The 23,954-nt window shown below is 40.1% G+C and overlaps 1 protein-coding gene across 1 annotated transcript; it reads left to right on the top strand.

Annotated features, from left to right (window-relative positions):
• Nucleotides 1–1,448: 1,448 nt before the first annotated feature.
• fam210b (family with sequence similarity 210 member B) lies at nt 1,449–11,211 on the top strand. Its single transcript, XM_054616783.1, has 3 exons — nt 1,449–1,689; nt 7,041–7,240; nt 9,692–11,211. Exons 1-3 carry the CDS (start codon nt 1,600–1,602, stop codon nt 9,906–9,908), a joined length of 507 nt encoding a protein of 168 aa, XP_054472758.1. The 5' UTR covers nt 1,449–1,599; the 3' UTR covers nt 9,909–11,211.
• The last annotated feature ends 12,743 nt before the right edge of the window (nt 11,212–23,954 follow it).

Below are 23,954 nucleotides of genomic sequence, written 5' to 3'. Positions count from 1 at the left end.
CTGTATTGTTCTGTATCATAAGAATTTGGTGCAATTGTGTTTTTCATTTTGCTGATGTCTTTGTTTTCCTTCAGCATGCTCATACATGTACAGTTCCTTTTTTTTTTTTTGGACTATTTACATCTTGTTTTGTCATTCGTAATTGTTTCTTTGTTAAATTCTTGATATCTTTTCGTGACTTGACCTCCTCTCTCCTCAACTGATCATTATTGTTAAAAAAAAACCCCAAAATAGAATAAGATAATGAATATAAAAAGGTATTGCTTTGATTGTGTCGTTTGGATCACTTCATCTCCTCATCTGCTCTGACAGAGAGGACAAGTGAAGGAATATTCAAGATCTGGCATGTTGTATAACCATAACAAAGACAGCTTTAGGGAATATAACCAATAGATCATATCTGTACTGAACTTTACGCATTTTAACCAGAGAGCCTGCAGAGACTATTACATTTTTAAAAAAGAGTCCTTGAAACATGCATTACGCTCAGCTCCAGCGGCGTTTCATGACATAACTCAATTGTCGTAGCACTTATTGCACTCGTATTAGTTGTTGCACTTACTGTATTTGTATCAGTTCGCTGCACTTATTGAATCTGTATTTGTTTACTGCACTTATCCTATTCGTAGTAGTTTGTAGCACTTACTATATTCGGATTAGTCTGTTGCAATTATTGTTTTCGTAGTAATTTGCCTCTGCACTATACTTTTGCTCTGGTTTATGCTTTAAGATGCTTGTTTAAGAAAGGAGATGCACTTATGACTTCTGGTGACTAGTAGTTCTCTTGAATACCTATGTTGAATACACTTCCTGTAAGTCGCTTTGGATAAAAGCGTCTGCTAAATGACTGTAATGTAATGTAATGTAATGTAATGTAAGAGTTAACACGGTTACACCTTTAAATGCCTCCCCTCCTCCTCCTCCCTCCCTCCCTCCGCGTAAAGCTTCACTATCTGCGATTGCGCGTCAGCTCTCATTGGCTGTCTGCGATAATCGGTCAACAAGAGGACCGGAGGGAGAGAGAGAGGGAGAGAGAGAGAGAGCTACTGTGAACTTACATACATAATTAGTTTCAATTAAGGAACTCGCTTTATTCTGGGGGTTTTTGTTTTTTTTTTCCTTCATTGGCTGGCGTCGGGCGGTCGTCCACCATGTTGCTGTGCCGCACCGGGAGGCTGTCTGCAGCGGCTCTGGATCAGGCGGTCAGGTCCACGGGCTCGTTTCTAGTGCGAGTCAGAGCGAGCAGGCTGCGTGACGGCGCCGGGACATTACGCAACGGGTCCACGTTTCACTGGCACCGGTGTTTCTGCGTGTCCGTCGATGCAACTCTTGTGCAACCGGAGAAACAACAACAACAACAACGACTACGACTACTACCACCACCACCGGACCGGCTGGTTACCAAACCTGTCAATCTCTCCAAACGCGTGCAAAGTGAAGGCGGTTACATAGATGTTATTACGCAGCCGCTGGTGTGTGCAAACAGAGGAGGAGGAGGAGGAGGAGGAGGAGAAGAAGAAGAAGAAGAGGAGATCCGGCGGGTTATGGTTTGTTTACAGGTGACTGGGGGTTTCCAGTTTACTCTGCGCCACTGGGACCATGCAGACCAGAAGCTTATCCACGAAGAAGAGCGAGGAGCAGACGGCTCACCACAACAACAACAACAACAACAACATCAACAAAAGAGGGGTAATTTATGTAAACTGTTCACTCTCAAGTGTGTGTGTGTGTGTGTGTGTGTGTGTGTGTGTGTGTGTGTGTGTGTGTGTGTGTGTGTGTGTAACCCCCAGTGGCAAGTCAACACGAGCGCGCATGTCCCAGTGTCTGTGTCCAATCTGTGTTATACCCCCCCCCCACACACATCTGTGTCCCAGTGGGGCCCGGATTGAACTCCAAAAATATGAATTATGCAAAAAAAAAAAAAGCTGCCTGCCTGGGCCTCCTCACTGACTGCCATCCTTGTAAAACACTGCATGAGACGCAGAGCCGTGTGGGCTGTGAGTGCATTTTGCAGAGGATTCACAGTAGTCCATGCATAATTGATCCATCTTTCACAACTTGAATGGGAAGTAGCAGAGGTGTCACTTACAGAGTTGAGAGGCCCACATGCTGAGTCACTGTTCTCAGACACCTGACTCTTCAAACTGGAATGGCTCCTTTTACAGGGACTCCTAGTGAGAATGAGTGTCCAAACCCATTTCATTTGAATACAATGTAAATGTAGCAAGTGCTCTTTTAGTGGGTGGGTGGGTGGGTGAAGAACATAAGTGATGTGAAAGAGTAGATAATAATCTGGCTGATCTTGACACACAATGAGCAGTTCTTAGACACTACTATGCTGTATTCAGGCTGAAAACTCACCTCTTCAAGAAGTACTACCCTGAGCCTTCCTCGTAGCACTTATTGCATTCGTATCAGTTCGCTGCACTTATTGTATTCGTATTCGTTTACTGCACTTATCCTATTCGTATTAGTTTGTAGCACTTATTGTATTCGTATTAGTCTGTTGCAATTATTGTTTTCGTAGTAATTTGCTTCTGCACTATACTTTTGCTCTGGTTTATGCTTTTAGATGCTTGTTTAAGAAAGGAGATGCACTTATGACTTCTGGTGACTAGTAGTTCTCTTGAATACCTATGTTGAATACACTTCCTGTAAGTCGCTTTGGATAAAAGCGTCTGCTAAATGACTGTAATGTAATGTAATGTATTCTCTTCAGGGTTATGCAGGCTATGAGTTTCAGGCTTACATGATTATTATGTTAGATAATAACACAAGACGAAGAGGCTACACCCATGCTCTGTCCTTAACTACGCTAACACCAGCCAGCTCACATGCACACTGTGACAATGCTCACATGCTGTCACATGTTCAGCAGGTCGACTGTGTGCCACGTTCACCATCACCGTGAGCATGGTGACATTTGCTTTATGCAAAGGCGTACAGTTGAGGCTGATGGGGAATTAGCTTTCGAGAGATGTGATCAAAAAAGCAAAGTGTTGGAAAAAGATACTATTTTGACCTGATGAGGGAATTACCAATTCATTTGAATTCATCATCTGGGCATGAAAAATATCTCTCCTTCTGTTTGATATGCAGTCCTCATGTAAATATTGATAAAATCCTCACTCTTTGCTAGCCAGCAGCTAAAGTCAACATATTACAACATACGTTGGGCAAAACCGGATTCCGGTGGATTCTCTTTCTTGTGTAGAGTCTGGGTCCTTTAAAGAGCACTTTACTAATTTAGCATTGCACTCTACAACATAATCGGACTCAGGATGTAAAGTTTAAAATAGTGGTCAAAATGTATGTACCCGAGATCCACACATTCTTCTTCCCTGTAAAAACCTGGCGTCTATATTACCCACAATGCAACTCAACTGCTGACAGTTTGGGCTGGGATCCAGGTGTGTTATACAAGTAGCTGCTAATGTAGCCGTGAGCAACTAACCTCATGCAGAGAGGAGGAGCAGGCTACAGAGTTCAGATAAGCTCACTTTTTTTCAAACTTCACACCTTCCTACTTTTTTAATTTTCAAACTTATAAACTTCAGACCCAGACAACACGGACTCCAGTGACATCACTTGAGGCAATTGAGGTACTTAGTGCAGCCCCTCTTAAGATTTCTTTTAAGACCTGTACACAGACTTTGATGTGTAAAATTGTCAATTTCCCCTTAATAAGACCATACATTAGACAGTTCTGTTGTAGCTTGCCGCCTGCTGCCGTTGGTGACTTGTTTAGTTCAGTTTGACTTTCTCGTCTTATCAATGCCAAACACTTAGCAGTTGCTTTTTAGCGTCTTCTTCAGGGATTCACCCCTTTATCATCTCTCTCCTGCTCTGTCTGTGTATGTGTGTGCATGTGAGTGTGTCTCTCTGTGTTTGCATGTGTTTTCATTGCTCTGAAAAGCTGTTATCAGACACACAGCAGTCCCACTGTTCCCCTCCTATACACCCTCCCTGGCACAACTCCCTTTGGCCGCTCGCTCACATGACCCTCCCATGCTGCTGCCTGCCTTTACTTTTAGCTCGGCCTGACTTGCCTCTGAAAGGCAAAGGCCTGCTCCCTCGCCCACTCTGGTCTCTCTATTGTCCATTGTTGGAAGGAAGGCCGGTGAATACGTCACTCAGACTATGGCTTCATCCGGGGGGGGCTTGGGACAAAATTTAGCAAGACGGATTGCCTTGAAGAGAAAAGATCAGCTTGTTTTTCTCCTGTGCTCTTCTGTGTCTTCATTGTTTCTGCCCTAATGATTTATTGTCTGACTCAGGCCTACAAAGGGAGACTGTCTGAAGCAAGCAGAATGTCAGTGCAGCAAATAAAGGGTAGAAGGATGTAAGTTAAAGTTTCTGTATGTTAGGCCAAGTGTCGCACACGGCGGTGAATGGGCGCAGCTACAAGTTACAAATAAAGATATCAAACTTCAGATCAACAGAAGTTTGTTCAAAAAATATGCTGTTTCTTGTATAAAAGTGACTTTGCACATTTCAGTACAGCAATTCTACTATTTAGTCTCTTTAGAGAGAATAACACGTATAAAGCTCTTTGTTTTATATGTGAGTTGCATTCTTGTTATGTATCCAATTGGTATCATTTTTTAATTTTTGTAAGACATCAAGTTACTATTTTGATGCATAGTATCACCCTCCTTATCCTTTCTGTATGTGTGAATGTTCATACAAACATTTTCCCCTCAGCCTACATTTTGTCCTCAATGCTGTTCAAGTTGACCTTGACTTCATATCGTCTGCTATAATAATACATTCCCTGTTAAAGAGGTCACTGCCGTCTTCGTTGTACTTACTAAATTGTCTCAGCTTTGGTAGGCACATGTCAATATTTTGTCTAATAATAGATTAATTCCATACAGGCCCGAGCTACTTCCTGTTTGCTCAGGAGAGGATTGTGTTTCCTCTTGGCAGAAAATATTTGAATAACATGGTTTCAGACGGAGCCGATGGAAACGATGTCCTTCTGTCAGCTGCCCTTTTATAGTATCAATTTCAGTTTAACAGCCCTCATCATCTAAAAGATAAAAATTGTAGGGGATATAGCTGAAATTATTCCCCCCCCAGTATCCTTAATCATAACCGAAACCTCTAATTAAACTGCAAGGGCCCCCATAAAAGATATTTTGTTGTAATTGCGTTTCCACAGCAGCATGATGAGGCAAACAGGTGACCTTGAGAAACAACAGATGTGTCCATAGCAGTCGGTACAAACTGTGAAGTACTGAATGTGGACTCTTGGTCTTGTTTACTTATACTTTGGTGAAATATTTCCTGATGAAGTCATACTTTTATTTTAACACAGGGCTCTCTGTGGGTTGAAATGTTCAAGAATGCTGCATCTCTATGTGATTAAGTATAATTTAGTTCTTTTTTTAAACTTCATCTGTACTGTGCTTTTCATGATCCAGTCTTTACTAAGGTCCTGTAGTTCTGAGGCGTCCCTAAACCTAATAATTCCTAAATTCCTAAAAGAAGCCCTATCATTCAAATAAAATATATTATTTTTTTGGTTTGTGGTGCACCAGGTGCTTCAGACATGGTTTGAAGAGGTTTTATATCAATACGCAGCCAATACGGGTAGAGCCTCGTAGAATTAAGATTGTGTTTGGTAAATACTGTGTTAAACTGCAATGTCAGGACACAGACTTAAACTAGTTCCTAACAAATCAGTAGCACATATAACAGCAATTTTAACTTTGTTTAGTCAATTCAGTACAGAGTAATTTCAGTACTCAAATTCAATTTTCCCTTTTTATAATATTTTCCCTCCAATTGTAGTGTTGCATACCTCCTTTACAGGCTCTGCTGCATTAAGCATAATTAGCATACTGGCAGCTTTCTCTTTTTATTAAATGTCCTGCATCCCTAGCTGCTCCCTGAGTCGCCTCCCCTCCACACGTCTAGCCACCAATGCTCCGTTACAGTCTGTTGTCTTATTGTTGTTGAGTGTGTAGTAGTTCACTTATCTGTTTTACTATCGGCGCACACTGGAATGACCCGCCTGCTCTCTGCTATATGTCAGACGGCTGGATTGTGTCTGGGACTTGTTCATCATGTAGAGTGGTGTGTCTGGAGGTCACAAACTGTGTGTGTGTGTGTGTGTGTGTGTGTGTGTGTGTGTGTGTGTGTGTGTGTGTGTGTGTGTGTGTGTGTGTGTGTGTGTGTGTGTGTGTGTGTGTGTGTGTGTGTGTGTGTGTGTGTGTGTGTGTGTGTGTGTGTGTGTGTGTGTGTGTGTTTGAGAGGCTCTTTGTGTGTGTGTGTGTTTGTGATAGAGAGTGACTGACTTGGACGCGTGAGTGTGTGAAAGGGTCAGTGATCATGTGAATTACCTAAACCACACAGCAGCAGTCTGTGTTTAATCAGCTGACTCAGCCTGTAAAAGTCTGGGTTTTGTTTGACTTGCTTGTACAATATGACCTCAACTTTGACCTAGATGAAGCAAAGTTTTTTTTCTTCTATATTTTGATGATGCATGCATTTCTGTATTTGAACCAACATTTTTAAAAGGATGTTTGTTGTAGCCATGCAAAGGCCAACAGCTGCACCCCTTACTTTTGAAGCCGAAGACATTCGGCATTTATTCATATTTATTTCACCTGTAAATCCTATTTATTTTAATTAATTTAGTCTTCTGTCAAGACAAGAGCAGAAAATTGCTGTCAGGTTTCTGTCAACACTCATACAAACACATAACAAACATTTTGTAATTCATGACAACTATAATTGGTTGGTAGTTTGGTTGTTTTGAGTTTTTCTGCCCCATCCAAAAAATGGTCATAAACCAGTTGAACCAGTGAAGCCTCCACCGTGGAGCTTGTCAGTTCTGTAGTTTGATGGAGTTCTTGGAATACGAACAGGAAAAGTTTTGTATGTCTAGCGGAAACTATGCTAACAATTTTAATCCACTTCCTTTTGTCTAGATGTACTCTGTCTCCTTACAGACACGCTCTGTTCCTCCTATTTCATTTAGTCCTGATCACTCCCTCTGATTCTGCTCTTTTTCTTTCTTCTATTTTTTTCAGGAAGAGCAGAATTTAAAGGAGACCTCTTCTACATCCTCATCTACAGGGAAGGCCCCAGGGGAGCCGGAGCCAGAGGAAGGAAAACCAAACAAGACCCAGCAGCTAAAGAAAGTCTTCAAGGAATATGGAGCGGTGGGAGTTTCCTTTCACATCGGGATCTCCCTCATGTCCCTGGGAATGTTCTACCTCCTTATATCAAGGTGACAACACATTATAGTTTGTTCTACATGTGGGAGACAAGTGGCCTCATATAGTGCGTCCTGTTAGCAGCAGGATTTAATATTTTTATTTAGTCTATAGTCCCGTTTTCTCAAAATAAGTTCAAAGTTCAAAGTCAATTAACTCCATCCTAAAACACTGTTATGTTGTTAAAAAACGGGTTGCATATACCATGACCTTATCTGCTACTTTTTTCTTGTTTTGTAACAGAACATATTTTTCTTACTATCGTTAACTGGCTTAAGAGAAATCCTTTGCTATAAAGTCACAATTTGTCAAGTGTGTCTACGATTTCAAAGAAAGACAAAACACATCACATCTTAAATTATTCCCCAAAGAATCAAAGAGACGGATCATAATTCTAGATATACTGATTCTCAGCAGCAGGAGGAGGAGAAAGGGAGATTAATTTATTGCTGACAAACCATAAGTCCTTTTTAATACAGCCTGCAGCTGAAGGCAACACATTGTGAAATTCTCCCAAGTATTTTAGGGAGTATAGGAAATCACTGACTGAAGTAAAAGCCATTAAAGCTAGCTGAAGGGAAAGGAAACTAGAAAAAGACACAACATAACATAAAATAGCTCTGGAAAGCATCAAACATTTCTATTATACATCATTTATTATAACATTATCTAGCAGCGTGAGAGAATCCGAGTACAGTATTTCCTACAAAAGATGTAAACAGGAAATGGCGTTTTAAACCGAGGAATGCAAAATGTCTGGTGCAAATAATGGGACCTTTTATATGCATGCTCTAGAGAAGGTCCACTCAGTCCGCCATAACATGCCGGCCCTGCTGATGTTGAAAAACTACTCCTGGCTGAGTCGGACTCTCAAATCAAGCTGAATAAAACATTAGTTAATTTTCTCATCTTGTTAACGTTTCTTTTAGCTTATTTACAACGACATGCAGTATTGTAAAATCTTTGACTCTTCTTTTTAACTATCTTATTCCTTGTCATTTTCTGTTGGTGGTGGCAGACAGTGAAAAGCCAAAGCAGCACAGAACAACCTTACTTTAGTGAGAGTATCTGTCAGGACTTTGTCAGTTTGTGTGGCTCCATGCCAGGAGAGACTTGACAGCAGAGCTCCTCTGACATATCAGACATTCCTGACTCCTGTAGCTAATAATGAACCATGAACTACTACCGACTGTGACAACCATTGAGCATTAACACTGTGAGGCCACATAGCCCAGGCATGTGGTCTGCTAATGCAGTAAACAATTGGGTTAACAGTTGCCAGGATGCAGATGGATCCTTACATTTAGCATTTTAAAGTTTGCTGAATGCAACAGAGCTGTCAGTGTGTGCGAGAGAGAGAGTGAGATTGAGATTCTCTATTGATTGAAGCAGCTCTTTGCCTTGTGTTGGCACTATTTACATATTTATTTCCTCAAATAGCTTAGACAAAAATGCCACGACTCTACAAAGCTGTCTCACAAAGGCAGTGATACATGAAGCTTGTTAAACCCTCTTTGATTTTGTAGTTTTTCTTATGCTAATGTAATCAGTTTAAATGGTTCAAAAGGCCACAAAATACATTATGCAACATTATTATGTGAGCACAGCTCCCTCTGGTGGACATAAAGGAGACTTGCACTCCTAACTACTTAGGCAGAAGCAAAAGGGAGGATGGGACTCCACCTTTCTACTTTATATCAAATCCTTTGAAATCCTTGAGTGTGCAACCAGACAGGAGCAAAAGCTTGGCGATAAAGAAGAGAAGTTGTTATTGCAGCGTGAGGCTTTTAGGACTTGTTTTTTGGGGCTCGGAAGTTCAAATGTTTTTTTCTTTGAGATGGTTTGGGTTTATGTACTGTAGTAATCCAGATAATTGTCCACACAGAGGCACCTTATTGTTGATGACTTTCATGAATGTTTTTTACATGGCTGATTGTTGCTGAAAGTCCAAATGTAGTCTTATGATGATTATTATTATCATTATTATTGTTTATATTCTCAATGTTGTATTTTTTAAAAATGGTTTCTTTATTTTTTTCATTTAAATTAATTTATGTTAGGTTTGTTTATATTAACCTAATTGTGTCTTATTCATTTAGTTTTTTAAAAAAAATACTGAGGTTATTGAATTTTTCATGTTAAACTAAAAAGTTTTTCCATCCTGCCTCATGTTGAAAATCTTGATAATTTTGAATGATTTGCTGAGGAATGGTAATATTTTAAGGGGAGGGGCTGAGGTTAACTTAATAACAGATACCTGGATAACACACACACACACACACACACACACACACACACACACACACACACACACACACACACACACACTGAGGACAGCATAGCCTGAAATATCTGTGTGTGAAATAGTTCAATATAAAGACAAATGGAGAAGAGGTGTGAGCGATTGTCTAACATGTGGATTCTTCTTACTTCTAACCGGTTTTGTGTGTCATCCGTCTCCCCAGTGGGATCGATATGGCGGCTGTGCTGTGCAAAGTGGGCTTCAGCGAGGCCGTCGTTCGCTCTAAGATGGCAGCAGGAACCAGCACGTTCGTCTTGGCGTACGCCATCCACAAGCTCTTCGCTCCTCTTCGCATCAGCATCACTCTGGTGTCCGTGCCTCTCATCGTGCGCTACTTCAGAAAGACTGGTCACTTTAAACCCCCCACACCTGCACCCTGAGGACCCTCCTCTACTCCTCTACTCCTCTACTCCTCTGCTGCCTCCTCAAGCAACAAACATCCTGACTGTTAATAGCCATAATTAAAACCATATGCTCTCATTTGCCTTCATCTAGAGATGACTCACCTCTCATCAGTCATTGTGAATTCAGGTGAAACATTTTCTTAATTAGTTCCAGTAGAATCAATGTCTTCAATTGTGTTACTGTAGGATTAAAAAAGAATGAAGTGTAATGGCTCTTTGTAAAAGTGTATTTGGAGTCATGTTTTTAATATGTGTGCATTCCAAAAACCAGAAACACAGGCTGAAAAAGCACAAATATTTATTTACAATCAGAGGTATGATCAGGGGTTTTAACCTATTTCAGTGGGCGGGTTTGTCCCTGAATGCTGTGAAGGTTCAATGTGGAAAAAAGCTGATCTCTCCTCCACTGTTCCCCGTTAGCTGACTTGGCCGTGTTCTGGTGTTACATGAATCAGCAGAATAATTCAGGTTCTCTCTGTCTCCTACCTCGCTGCTCTTTCTGTCCTGCAGACTCGCCTACGCTGTTTTTATTTCCTGCCGTTGTTTTGCTTCCCTTGTTGTTTTGCTATTTTTCCTCTTAGCGCCTCTCCTAGCATCTTATTTCTTCTTCTTCTTCTATCTCTTTGCTGTGCCTCTCTCCCGTTTGCCCTTTAATTTAGCAAATGCCACTGCCCAAGCAGTAAAAATAATCTCTGAGTGAAGCTGATTGAAGTTCTTTGCGAGCTTTGGATGAAGAATGTTGGTTTGTGAGGGTTATTTTCTGATGGACTGTATTTAACTATTAAAAAGGGACTCCTCCTTTTAATATGGAGTGTTTTTGTTATGAAATATCACCATCACAAAATGATTCCACCGTCACACCAAGAGGCCACCTTTTGGTTGCATTTCTCCTTTTCTGCCACACTGGGGAGCTCCTGAACTACAAACACAGTGCCGTTGTTCCCTCCATTACTCTGACAAAACTGCAACATACAGTTCTCATCTCTCATAAGATTGAATGTCTTTGTACTCTTAATGTCTTCAAGATGGATATTAGCGTTATATCACCAGAAGGAGCATCACTCCTCATGCGCCCTACAAAACATGATGCTAAATGCTTCCCAAACTTCTCTGGTGTTGTTCAGTGTGACAGATCGTTGTCTACGCAGCGGCGATAAAGTCGCTGTACAAATATTGGGAGATTACTCAAAACATGAAATCATTTACAGAATTTCTTGTCACAGAGAACTGGATGATACTTCAACTTGAAACACGAGTCTGGGAAAACTAAATTATTAAAGGTTTAAATAAAACACTGCCATGCTGGTATACCATATGTTTCCTAAGGGGTGATGTCCTACACTGACCACTTTTAGTCCTCATAAGAATTCATTATTTCTGGCTGTATTTTATCACAGCAGGCATGATGCCGTTCCTCTCTCCGCTCTCTGCCTTCCTGTCCTCCCTCTCTCTTTCCTTGATGGTTTGAAGGGTCAGCAGGCACACCTCAGCTGGTGCCGCGTCCCTGAAGATCTGTATTGAATGGTAGCAGCTATGAACAAGACCTGATCTCCTCTCTCTCTCTCTCTCTCTCTCTCTCGCCCTGTGTGAGTGTGGTTGTGTGTTTCTTGGGCTGGTAAATAATTCAGCAAGGAGACTTGCATAAGCAGAAGTAAGAGAGTGCATGGTGGTCTGTGCCAGATATCAACCCCAGGTTTTTCAGAAATAGGACTTTTGGCAGCACTGTGACACAAAAGTGATACAGACCTACCTTACACACTCTCACACACGCACACACACACACACACACACACACACACACACACTCACACACACACACACACACACACACATACACACACACATTCACACCGAGGTAGAAGGAGAAGCCTGGGCCTCATTAGCCATGATGAGGACAGGGAGCTGCCATCGCCTCTCCATCCCCTGCATGTCCCCCATGGCTAGGAACAAATTGGTGACAGCGCTCCCAGCCACTCTGTCGGGCTACCTGCGATGCACTGGGCTCCGTCAGGCTCCTCTCCTTCCACACTGCTGTGCATTTGCGTATTAGAGTATGTGTGTGTGTGTGTGTGTGTGTGTGTGTGTGTGTGTGTGTGTGTGTGTGTGTGCAGAGGGAGAGAAAGCTTGACACCATGGGAAAAAGAAGAGAGGGAGGATCAGCTCCTTGGTTACTCTCCCCGTCACCTTTTGCTCAGCCCAGTACTGAGTGGTGATACAAGTGAACACTTCATCTGGTTGTCCTTGAGTTACATGAAGGGCCCCTCCTCTCCCCCGCCCCCCCAAAGCACCAGTAGGGTTCAAGGGGGTTCAAATCCCTGCCTCGGCTCCCGACACTGAGCCCCGGTGCACCTTTTATTAAAGTCAGAAACACTGTCAGCGTCACCGCTGTCAGGGCGCCACACAGAGTGAATCCATTACGGCTGTGTATTTCAGACACAGGCTGCATTTCTGACACAAGAGTTGGGAGGCGTGTGTGAATATAGCAGTTGCAAAGTGCTGATGCATGCAGTGATATATGAACATATGGCAACAACACAATCCCTATTTCTCTCTCTCACACACACACTTTAAACCCACACACACACACACACACACACACATACCACACACACACACACACACACACACTTTAAACCCACACACTCGCTCCATGACAAGCTGCCTTTTCCCTCTTGCACCTTAGAATTATAACATTTCCTCATTCTTGTTATTTCTTACTATTTCCTCTCCATTATTTTCTGCTCCTGCTCGTTATCTCTCCCATGATTACCTGAACACATCTCCCAATCTCCTGACCCGCTCAGTAAACTTGTTGGCCCTTCACCTATTCCGTCAACCTCGCAGGTTCAAAGACATTCTGTGAATTTCTCTTCAGGAAGGTATGGCATAAAGTTTCAAGGTGCACCTAATCATACACAAACACACACGTATTCTCTTTATCCTGCATCTACCTCTTTACTTGTTGCTTTAACCCTCTTTTCCTCCTATTTTTTGGCCACTCCTCTAACTTTTCCCCTACTCACTGTCTCGCTCGAGCATCTTTTTCTTCCGCTCTCTTTGCCTCCCTCCCCATATCCCTCCTCTCCTGTCTCCGAGTTAAGTTTAGCAGATGCACCTGATGGCAGCATCATCCTGGAGCACCTGTCAGCTGTCTGCCTTCATCACGGCTCCTCTGCTGCCACAGGGGCCACGGGGAAGTAAACCTGGAGACAGTCGCTACTATCAACAGCTGCATCTTATTATTTTAAAACACGGGTGCCAGTCAATTTCTACCAGAGATGCGTGCTTTTATTCCTTTTTTATAGGGTTGCCGCCTCCTCCTCCTCAGTCTCATTGCTCCTCAGGATTCAGAAGCTCAGTTGTTAAATGTGAGCAATTATAAACGAGCGAAAGGCTGAGGCGAGGTTGGAGACGGAGAGGCAGAGAGTTTATCCAGCCTGTGACAGAGAAGAGGAGGGAGAGGAAGCAAAAGGCAGAGAATGTCAAAATGTTTTTGGCAGTTGTGGATTATGTTTTTGACTGTCTGGTTCTTTAACTGAGCTGAATGCCTGTCACATGTCTAACAGGCAGCCGGATCAATTAGTTTGTGCTTTTTTAATACAATACTTCTGAACACTAGATGCAGAGTAGTTCTACACCTCCGTCTTTTCTCAGTTAAATTAATGTTAATTCAATCTGTGGCCTCCAATGTGTCTTCAGTGGATTCACAATGACGTTTAAGGTACACTGACGTACTGGGCGTAACAATATTGATTTGGCTGAAGGGATTTGTTTCCTCAAAAGATTTTATAGTGATTATTCGCTCACAATGAACATAAAATATATTCAGCATGAGATACCAGACTGAAAGCAAATTGAAAAACAAACATTTAGCGTTTTCATATGTTACACTTCCATCCAGAAAGGTGCAGAATTGGTTAGATGCCAGTTATCATATATTTGATTTGTTTACCTATGGATTATTGTCGTCCAGGTAGAGTTTTAATATATGTTTATGTTTTAATTTCATTTTAAATCACCTCTAGAGAGTATGAATGCAAAAACAAACCACAAACTTTCTTAGTCAATAACAGTACAAACCTAATTCACAGTTGGTTATTTAGGGATGTTTTAGTGCATAGTAACCAAACTAGATATTTATTTTTACGTACTGATACTTCTTTACACTTCCAAAAGGGCAGATAACATGAGACGGGTTTTAAACAAAATAATCTATTTATTCTGGATGACAAAACAAAGGTGTCCATTTTTGTTTCATTCCTACATGTGTGCTGCAATATAAATCTGTCAGTAACACACCTACAGCCCGTATGTAAGGTTAGAGTAAGAGAGTAGCTCTCCGAGATCTAATAGAAGAGCACCCCACTGCAATACTGCATCACTACGTCTGAAGATCTCAGCAATGAAGTTGGTGAATAAAATGTTATTATAAAAGAGAAACGCCAAAAGTACGGAAATATTAACACCCCAATATCTTCTTTCTCCATTATTTTACTATAATATAATCAAATCATCTTCATCAATCATCAACTACGTAATGATTGGCCAGTCTGCGTCGAGGATGCGACTTAGCAAAGGGTCATTTGCCTCCAATTTCTTGGACACTATAACAATTAAAAGCAATATAGCGATAACCTAATGACTTGCTGTGAAACCAGCTACAACATTCATTTGGAGTTTCTCGTGTGGCACCCAAAAAAATATTTAAAAAATCACAGGCTGAGATGATCAGTCATAATCAGTATGTTTGCACTCTGGGTGAGGAGTGAACCAAAACTACAGCGAGTGCAATGAAGCACCCCGCAAACCACAAATGAACTGCCGTAATCGATTGAAGACTGTTTGTCTGTGCCCTCTTCATAATGAATGCATCTCATAAATCCTCTTTAAACGATTCCCCCTTAAATGATTCCCACAGCTCAGTCTGTCTGCTCAGAGGAGGGCGCTCATGGATCAAACCATTAACAGGAAACCAGGCTGTAGTGTTGAGCGAAGGGCAACAAGCTCAGGCCCCAGATCATCACCCCGCCCCGACCCACCACCCTGCACAAACCTAATGGAAAGCAAACAGACAGACAATTTCTTTCAATTAGCCCGAACTGGCCAGCCCAATAAATTTTAGTTTGTTCCTCAAGACGTAAGGGCCCTGTTGCATGGCCTGCTGAAAATGAAGACTAATGGGGTATTGTGGAGCTGCTGAGTGCTTGATTTTGTGCCACTATAGCACTCGCCCCGCTCTGCTTTTTCTTTTTTTTTGTTCTCCTCGCTTTTCCCTCCTTCTTTGAGTTAACTGGAATCAGTGCTGACCAGGCACAACACACATTTTTAATACATTTATTCACCGCTTAGATTCATTTTCTGTTTTAAGCATTATTCCTGAGTTAGGCGGAGCTATTCATCACAGCTTGACAACAGCTGTGAACATAACCATCTTTCACCATCGGTGTCAGCCGAAGTGAGCAAGACTCAGCTGCCTACTTGATTACTTTACATTTTTAAATACAGCATGTTTTATGGTTATATGAGCTATAATTTAAACTTGTTTTTTTTTTTGCTGGGATTGTTAAAAATGGGCCGGTGAGTATTTTGACATATTTTAGTTTTTCCTGTATCACTGCAAAAGGCCTGTTGACTTTACTAGTGGTAAAATAAATATTCTTTTGGGGGGTTTTTCCAGGTAAAATTTAAAGTCCTGCCTTTATTCAAAGGTTTACTTTAATAAAAGCACAGTAGTATTTGTACAAAAATATAGAAGAAAACATTTGTAACCAGAAGACAAGCATTCAATACATATATAAAACACACCATTTTGTAGTTGTACGTGTTGATTATTAACGTACAGTATTTGTTAGCTATAACTTCTACAAAAACATATTTAATATTATTAAGACTGTGGTTACTATATTCTCATTCATTATCTGAGATGCCACTTACTGCATTGGTATCCACAGGAGGAGTTATAGATGACAAATACATTAATAATCACTTATATCTGCTTACAACTACATTATAATGCATTATAAACAATTTATTTAATGTTTTTGTACTTTTTAAATGCTAAAGAAGGTAAGCATTACATATGCATTTTTTTATTCTATACTGATGTTTCATGTGTAAATAGCAATTTACAGTTATAGCCAGTCAATCACCTGTGGAAGATAAAAGCATAATCTGAAAAGTAGCTTGTATCTATCGCTGTCAGATAAATGTTAAAGAATATAAATGATCATGTTTACCTCTGAAATGTGGTGAATAAAAGTATAAAGTACCATGACATTTAAAAACTTAAGTAAAGTAAAAGTACAAGTACCTTGAGTACTGTAGTTGTAGTTGGTTAATTCCCACTGCTGGACATACATGAGCAGGTTTAGTTTTAGTGAGATGAGATAACCATTAAAAAAATACTGCTGTATGCCACTTTTCCTTTTGGAAAAAAACGGATATAACAGCAATGCCAATAACAACAATAAAGAGGAATAATGTATTCAGTATATTTGCCGTCAAACATTGATGTATGGGAGATCCTCAGGCCTCAGCCGGTTGATGAGGGAAGAAACAAAGTTGCTTTGTCGTACAGAGAAATATGAACTACAAGTGAACAGGGGCCAAGGAGACATTGATTTTACAATACAGGACTCAATCAAAGAGAATTATGGATGGCAATACTACTGTGATTTGCCTGTGCTGCTCATTAAGCTTAATACCTACAGTGTATGTCTCCCCCCTGGCAATGTAGGAATAAGATTTACAGGGATAGGTTAAACACAATTCAATACTCGGAAGAGGTGAAGTCACATGACGGTTAATAAAGGTGGTTGGAAGAGGTAGTCGGATACAACGCAGGGTAAAGAAAAGAAGAGGGGGGATTAGAGAAATGGAGAAGAACAGGAAGTGGGACAGATAGAAAAGGAAAAGGAGGAGAGAAAGAAAGAAAGAAAGAAAGAAAGAAAAAGAAAGAAAGAAAGAAAGAAAGAAAGAGAAACTCCATTATTATAGCCCGAACAGATAAACTATGCATCAAAGTGTAGCGTTTATTGAAAAACCATTTTTATGTGTGCTTTGAGGGCATGAAAATGAGAGCCCCATGTTCAAACACATCAATACAAAACTGCAGCAGCCAATGTATTTTTTTCTGTTTCTTTTTACCCTAAGATTCCCAATCAGATCTGGTGGCTCCCTGCAGGCTTTTATGCCAGCCACAAATGGTGCGACTGCCAGACTGACAAACACGCAATCACTCAGAGTGGAGAACGAAGGAAGAGAAAGGAAAAGAAAAAAACAGCCTTTCTTACTCAGCCTCACATCACAAAGGCCCTTTTAATAAGCCCATGAAAAAGAGCAAGTAATCCTTTGTAATGATTTCATTAAATGCCCTCATCACACCTGGAGATAATTCCATTATGATTGTGGCAATAAAATGAGGTTTTCATCAAGACCCGCAGACAGAAGGAGGAAAACCTATTATTCCTCTCATATTCAGATATGACGTTGCCTCTAATATTATGATATTAGGCTATTTGGCAGAATTTATGACACTCACGTCAATCCACGATGCTTGAGGAGATTTTCCCCCGACTGATAATACCAGACATTTTTAACATACTTCATGCTGCAGCCGTGGAGGGATAAGTCATTTATGGGCTCACATTCACAATAAAGAAACTGCGTTATTTGTTGGAACCTTATATCATAGTTATCAAGTGAGCAAATGTTTTAACATTAATATGCTGTGAAGGGAGAAAGGAAAGCAATCCGATTAGTTCATTGTGTTCTTTCTCCACCCCCTCCACCTTTTACACATGTTCTTTCCCTGATTCAATACACCTGAAGCAGGCGTTAAACAAATGCTGGTGCTGAATTTGCAAGCAAACTAAAAAGGTGTGAATCTCCTACCTTAGAAAGTGTGACCTTGCTTCACACTTCATAATCATACTTTATTGCAAGTTAAGTATAATATTATATATAGACACTATGGAAGAAGCTGAACTCACATCATTTACATATTATCCCTTTGCAAAGTTTTCAGGGAAAAGTTATTACACAAACAGTTGCATTACACAACCAGAACTCACATAGCAACATTAGAAATCATATTTCCAATTACCAATTTCCAAGTCCAATATTCACTGTCCTTTTTAGCTGAGACAGTCCCCCACGTCGTTTCATGTTCGCCCGCTAGTCGCCAACTTTTCCTGTCTTATCCGTTTGGTGCTAGGCTAACACATTTAATTTTTGCATCAATCTGCATCAATCAAAGGGTTATTAATTATATTCAACATTAATAAAAAGTTGAATATATATCTCCCCCACTCTTGTTGCAATATCTTGTTTTAGGATTAGGAGGGTGACATCTTCACTTCTAATCACGTCCACAAGGCTTTGATTGGCTCTGTTGTTTTTCTTTTAAGATTAAAAACATGTTTCACAACAAATGATTTAGGTTATCCTGCCATTAAGACCTGTGTCAAGATCTTTGAAATGCTGAATATCTGACCTCACCAAAGTCAGAATAGATAAACATGTTTGGTGGGTAAAGCATGATGCTGGGGAAGAGTTCATGTCAATGGATTTGCACTAAAGCTCACATTGGTCTGCAACTCCCTTTATGTTTATTCTAAGTAAGAAATTAGTTGTTTTTCAAGGGAAACAGCTGTCACTGAGCACACACCAGACCTACTTGAAATAAAAAATCTGATATGTGGGCTGCAATTAATTAACTGGTCTGGAACCAGGCCAATTTTGTGCAGGTAGCGTACAGTGAGTTAATTCATGTTTTTTGTTGAAAGTAGCTGTGAGAGCAGAGTTTGTGGGCCAGAAAACCAGAATAATTAGCTGAAAGAAGAAAAGCTCTGCTCTTGGGCAATAATTCTCTATGGGTTTGTCACTACAAGTGACCCTTTTCACATAACACATAGTCATTTGATTCATTTTTGCTATGATATTGATTAGTGAAGCTAAAAATAAATCCCTCCAGCATCAAAGCAAAGATGGGAGATGAATGTAAAATGACAGTAAATCACATAGAATCCACAACAATTCTTAATGCATTTCAATGAATTGCATCAGCAATTTTCTATATTACTGCACATGACTACTTTTTTATTAATTAATACAAGCAGTCATAGTTAATATGAACTCCCTATTATTTAGAAAATCAAACCACAACAGACTATAACATTACAAGCTGCATTTTTTTCAATACCATTATCTGTGGCCCAGCTTAGAAAGTGGTGTGACAGTAAATGAGAGCCAGACGCGTCACTGAATCGATGCAGAATCGTCCATGTCCACAACGTGATGCAAGTAAGAATCTGCATCTCTAAAATCACAACAGAAAAACACACTAATGAGAATAAAAGTTGGATATTGTGAGGACACAATTTCCAGGTATTCCAGTTGTATTTTTGCTGAGGTCTGGATAAACACAAACCTACCGAGAATCAAGCCTAACTTACAAAGCATTATAAAGAAAAAAGTCAAAGAGAGAAAGAGGAGAGGGGGAGAGAAGAGAGTTTCATTAAAAAGTGAACCAAAACAGAACTTCAGCGCTGCCACAATTCTGTCAGCTGGCAGTGTGTAGGTACAGTATGGGGCTCACTACAGAACTTATTTTATTGTTACAAAAATTCTGGTACGTCAAAGAAAATGTGACAAAGAAGAACTGGTGAGGATAGTGTGTGCTGTCTGGAGGAATTGGAAGCTATGTGTTTTTGGCATTCATGTCACAGCCCTTTTGAAAAATGCATCAAAGCAATTGCAGAACTCGTGGGACTGGGTTTGGGCACACAAAGTCGTGACCATCATCCAAACCTCAGTGGTGAGGATGGAAGGGAGCCGCTGCTTATAGTGGAGGGTTTGAAATGTGCCACTGTGCCATTTAATAATAAAAACAAGTGCCCTGCCAGACCGATGTAACACAGATTCCTGTAATTTCTGTGGATGTGCCTGTTTAGATGTAAAATGTATGTGTGTGTGTGTGTGTGTGTGTGTGTGTGTGTGTGTGTGTGTGTGTGTGTGTGTGTGTGTGTGTGTGTGTGTGTGTGTGTGTGTGTGTGTGCACGCGTGCTACTGTGTAGAGAAACAGTTTGTCAGTTGCGGTGACTGGTATTTTTCCAGTCTCTTGAAAAACTTGGAAACAGATTGTGTTGTTTTTCATGCTTACATTCACACATGGCTATTAGCTGAAATGCCTTCTGCTTTAAGAACAACTATCTCCTCTACCTTCTGCTACAAAAAAAAGAATCACAAATAACGATGGCCACAGTCTAACTGACTTTTTTTACATGTGCACTGATGGTTAGGAATTGAAATTAGATCACTCGCAGATGGATAATTCCCTGCAGATGTCCTACCCTCCACTCATCTTCTGCTTTGTAATTCTTGGCCAAGACTTCTCTAAAAAAGCAAAAGGAAGTTCATCACTCTGTGTGATTAAAGCAGCAGAGTTCCTGCTGTTATTACGACCAATACTATTATTACTTCAGCTCTGTCCAGTCTGGTTAAAAGGCCTACACGCCGGATGTTTTCTGTGATCATGTTAAGGTGATTATATTATTTTAGAGTTAAGTAAAGCCTGACTAATACCGGATTTTTAGGGTAGAAACGGATATTGATATTTGAAACCTTTTAGTAATACATCAGCAGTATGATTTGAATCAGGGCTGCCACCAACAGTTTTTTTATATCAATTAATCTGCTATTTATTCTTTAAATTTACCCAAATTTGTTTTTTGCATTAAAAGTCAGAAAATTCTGAAAAATAATTATAAATATAACCGACAACCATGATGCCAAGACGACACATTCAAATAGCTTGTTTTATCCAAAACTCATTTATATTCAGTTTACTGAATGAAAAAGAAAAACAAATCCTTACATTCAAGAGGCTGGAACCAGAAAATGTCCATCACTTTTTCCTGAAAATGGATTGAAACAACTAATAATAAATATAGTTGCTGATTAATTTCCATTTGATTGGCTGATGGATAAATCATCTAATAGTTACTGGTCTCATTTATATTATTTTAACATAAAAACACAACTTAGACAACTTAATAAAAACACCTTCAATTTACTTATTAAAGGATGTTGACCAAGATGTACTCAGCGGGACATGTTCAAGTTGTAAAAAAAACACAACAAATCAAATCAATGCCATAGTGACATTGTTACTGTATTACCTAAAAAATATATATTTCTGCATAGGATTTCTGCACTGCAAGCTGATTATTAATGATCTGACATAAAAGCTGATAGTATATCTGTGACAAGACTCGTGCCTTGTCAAGCTCCTCAGCCCTCCACACCGATCTCATTATCAGTCTTGGCTGGTGGTCTACCTAATAGACCCTCACTCTGTACACTGACTGCAGCTTTTGTCAAAGCCACAAGGTTCTGCTCTGTTCATACACCTTGCAGCCTCTGTTTCTGAGGCAAACCCACTGGAGGATTTTGCATTTCTCTCTACATGTTATTTATCATATTGTGGTTGTATACTGTAATTCAAAGTATTCTGAATCCGATGCAGTATGTGGCCACGGATGAAAGAAAAAAAATTGGAACTGAAATTGGTAAGTAGCTATCACGCTCTGTGGAAGGTTATTGACTTCAGACTAAACCTGAATAAAACATGAAAAGCAAGATTAAACTATGTTCATTCCAAAGGCAATGTTTTGCATTTGTGAAATATGTTCAATTGCTTTTTTACGACATACACAAAGTGTAAAGTTTATTGAGTAGTATACACTCCAAACCATGAAGACAGCAGGTTTTTTTCTTAAAGAACCCAGCAATGTATCCACTCCAATCTGAACCCCACAAACCTCTGTTATGTTGTTTGTATGTATATTCTGCTTTTTGAGGGTGCACGTTCTTCTCAACTAAACTTTGTTAGTCTACATTGAAGTTAATTGCAGTTTTGGGACATAAAGCACCGTAAATCGGTGAAATTAAAAACGAGCTTACAGTGGATCATTATTCCAGACAGATCATGTTCCTGTAGTGACAGGACAAGGGAAGATATATTCCTTTGGGGTCGACGTTAGAAGATGACACTGTACTTCACTGAATTAACAATACAGAATTGAGACAAAAAAGTTCAGGAAGCTACCTGTAGTGTTTTGTTTATTTAGTGTAAATAACATGGATCAGGGTGACGGCCTGTCTCAGCTTGTTATTGGGCCTTTGAATTTAACAGTGGCATCCTGGTTCTGTGTCCAATATCTTAAGTGGAAATTGAAGTTACAATTCAAAATAAACACAGTCACAGTAGATATCTGTATGATCATGAGCCACAATCACAAGGAGAGATATCTGTAACACAGCCATCTATTATTTGGAAGCTATCCTGGTGGGATCACATGTTGGGGCCACCACCACATATTTGTACAGTGAGGCAGACTGTGTTTGGATAACGCTTCTGTATTCCCTGGACGTTTTAAAGTCATGTCACTGGGGGGACTCGCGACTACTCACCTCTCTCTAAGGAATGAAAGAAAAACTTGTTGAAAATGTATAGGAGTTCAGAGTGTGTGTGTGTGTATTTGCACAAGAGTGTTTGTATGTCTGTGTGACGGAGAGAGCCAGACAGAGTAATAGAGAATAGACCCGGTACATTTCCATATGTGTTAAACCTGCAATAACTGTCTTTTTGGCCACTTGACCACAACATTGACATCAACTAGTTAGCAACAGTTGCTTATTCAAACATCAAGCAGACATATTATTGTTATCAATTTGGAATTGTGTGTCTGTCCACCAGATGAATGCAAGGCCAATATCCACTCTCTTTTTATCTCAGTTTTGGTCTCCCCCAACTGCTGAGAAAATGTTTGGCTCCTTTAAAAGAGGTATATGCTGCACAAGCTAGTTGATAACTTTGTCTGGTGAAAGGGGAGGGCAGGGAGTATGATTGCAGGGAACAAGCACTACAAGACAAAACAATGAGCTGGAAGACACTAAAATGCTTCATAAACCTGAGGGGACCTGTAGAGTCAGGTGATCATTCTGTGTCAGTTTATCAATACAGACTACCCCTTTACATTAAACAGCCATTTGATCCATTAACATGAAAATATTGATTAGTGCAGCTTTAAATAAATCCCACCAGCTACAAAGAATTGATTGGGCAAGTAATTTTAAAGAAAAGTAAATCTTAAAAAACAAAAGAATATAAATATAGCGTAAAGAAAAATATTGATTGCAGCTGATTTAAGTATTTAAGAAAGAAAAGACGTCAAGTCACAGTATTTAAGTATATGAATGTGCTAGAGGTTATCCTATTTGAGCCATTCTTACAGCAAAAATATCATTAAAGCGAGTCTTCCTCCCAACTATAACGCCGGTAGGAAACGGATTTGGATATTGCACTCTCACTCTTCGTTTAAACACTTGGCCTGCAATCTGTTAGGGGGAACAATGGAGGAGAATGATGAGTGAGAGCGAGCATGTATTGACTTTTTCTCGCTTCTCTTTCATCTTAATGCATCTCATTTCCTCCCTATTCTCTTTTGTTGAACACCTTTCCTTCCCCATCAACCTTCATCAATCTCTTTATCCGCTGGTTGAAAAATGGCAGGCATTACTTTTGTCATGTGGTATACAAAAATAGCATTCTTTCCACTGACAAACGTCAGGTAAAACAACTCATGGTGACTCACAAGATTGCGGGATCAAGGGCGCGTAGCATAAATCACTCCAAATATTGGATATTTAACTTTTATACAGTAAACAGAAGGTAAAAGTTTGGGAAATGGGTGCACATCCTATATAAAGCAGACTGTGCAAACCGAGCCTCTACTCATGGGTGAAGGATTTTCTATCTCGCTAATCTGAAACATTCACCAACAGGCTGCTACTGGAGATTACAGTGTGTTTAGTACCTAGTCAGTTAAATGAGGCTTAGACTAAAGTTAATACAGCATCCAGTTTGGTTTTCCACCTCTTTAATTAGCCTACTTTTTATGAAGCTTTTGTTTGATTTCGTAAAAAATCGTTCAAGGTCATATGTTAAAATTACTTTGT

The sequence above is a fragment of the Anoplopoma fimbria genome, chromosome 17, assembly GCF_027596085.1.
Source record: "Anoplopoma fimbria isolate UVic2021 breed Golden Eagle Sablefish chromosome 17, Afim_UVic_2022, whole genome shotgun sequence".
Lineage (NCBI taxonomy): Eukaryota > Metazoa > Chordata > Actinopteri > Perciformes > Anoplopomatidae > Anoplopoma > Anoplopoma fimbria.
The sequence above is the reverse complement of the archived record's forward strand: the minus strand, read 5'-3'. Positions and strand labels throughout refer to the sequence as shown.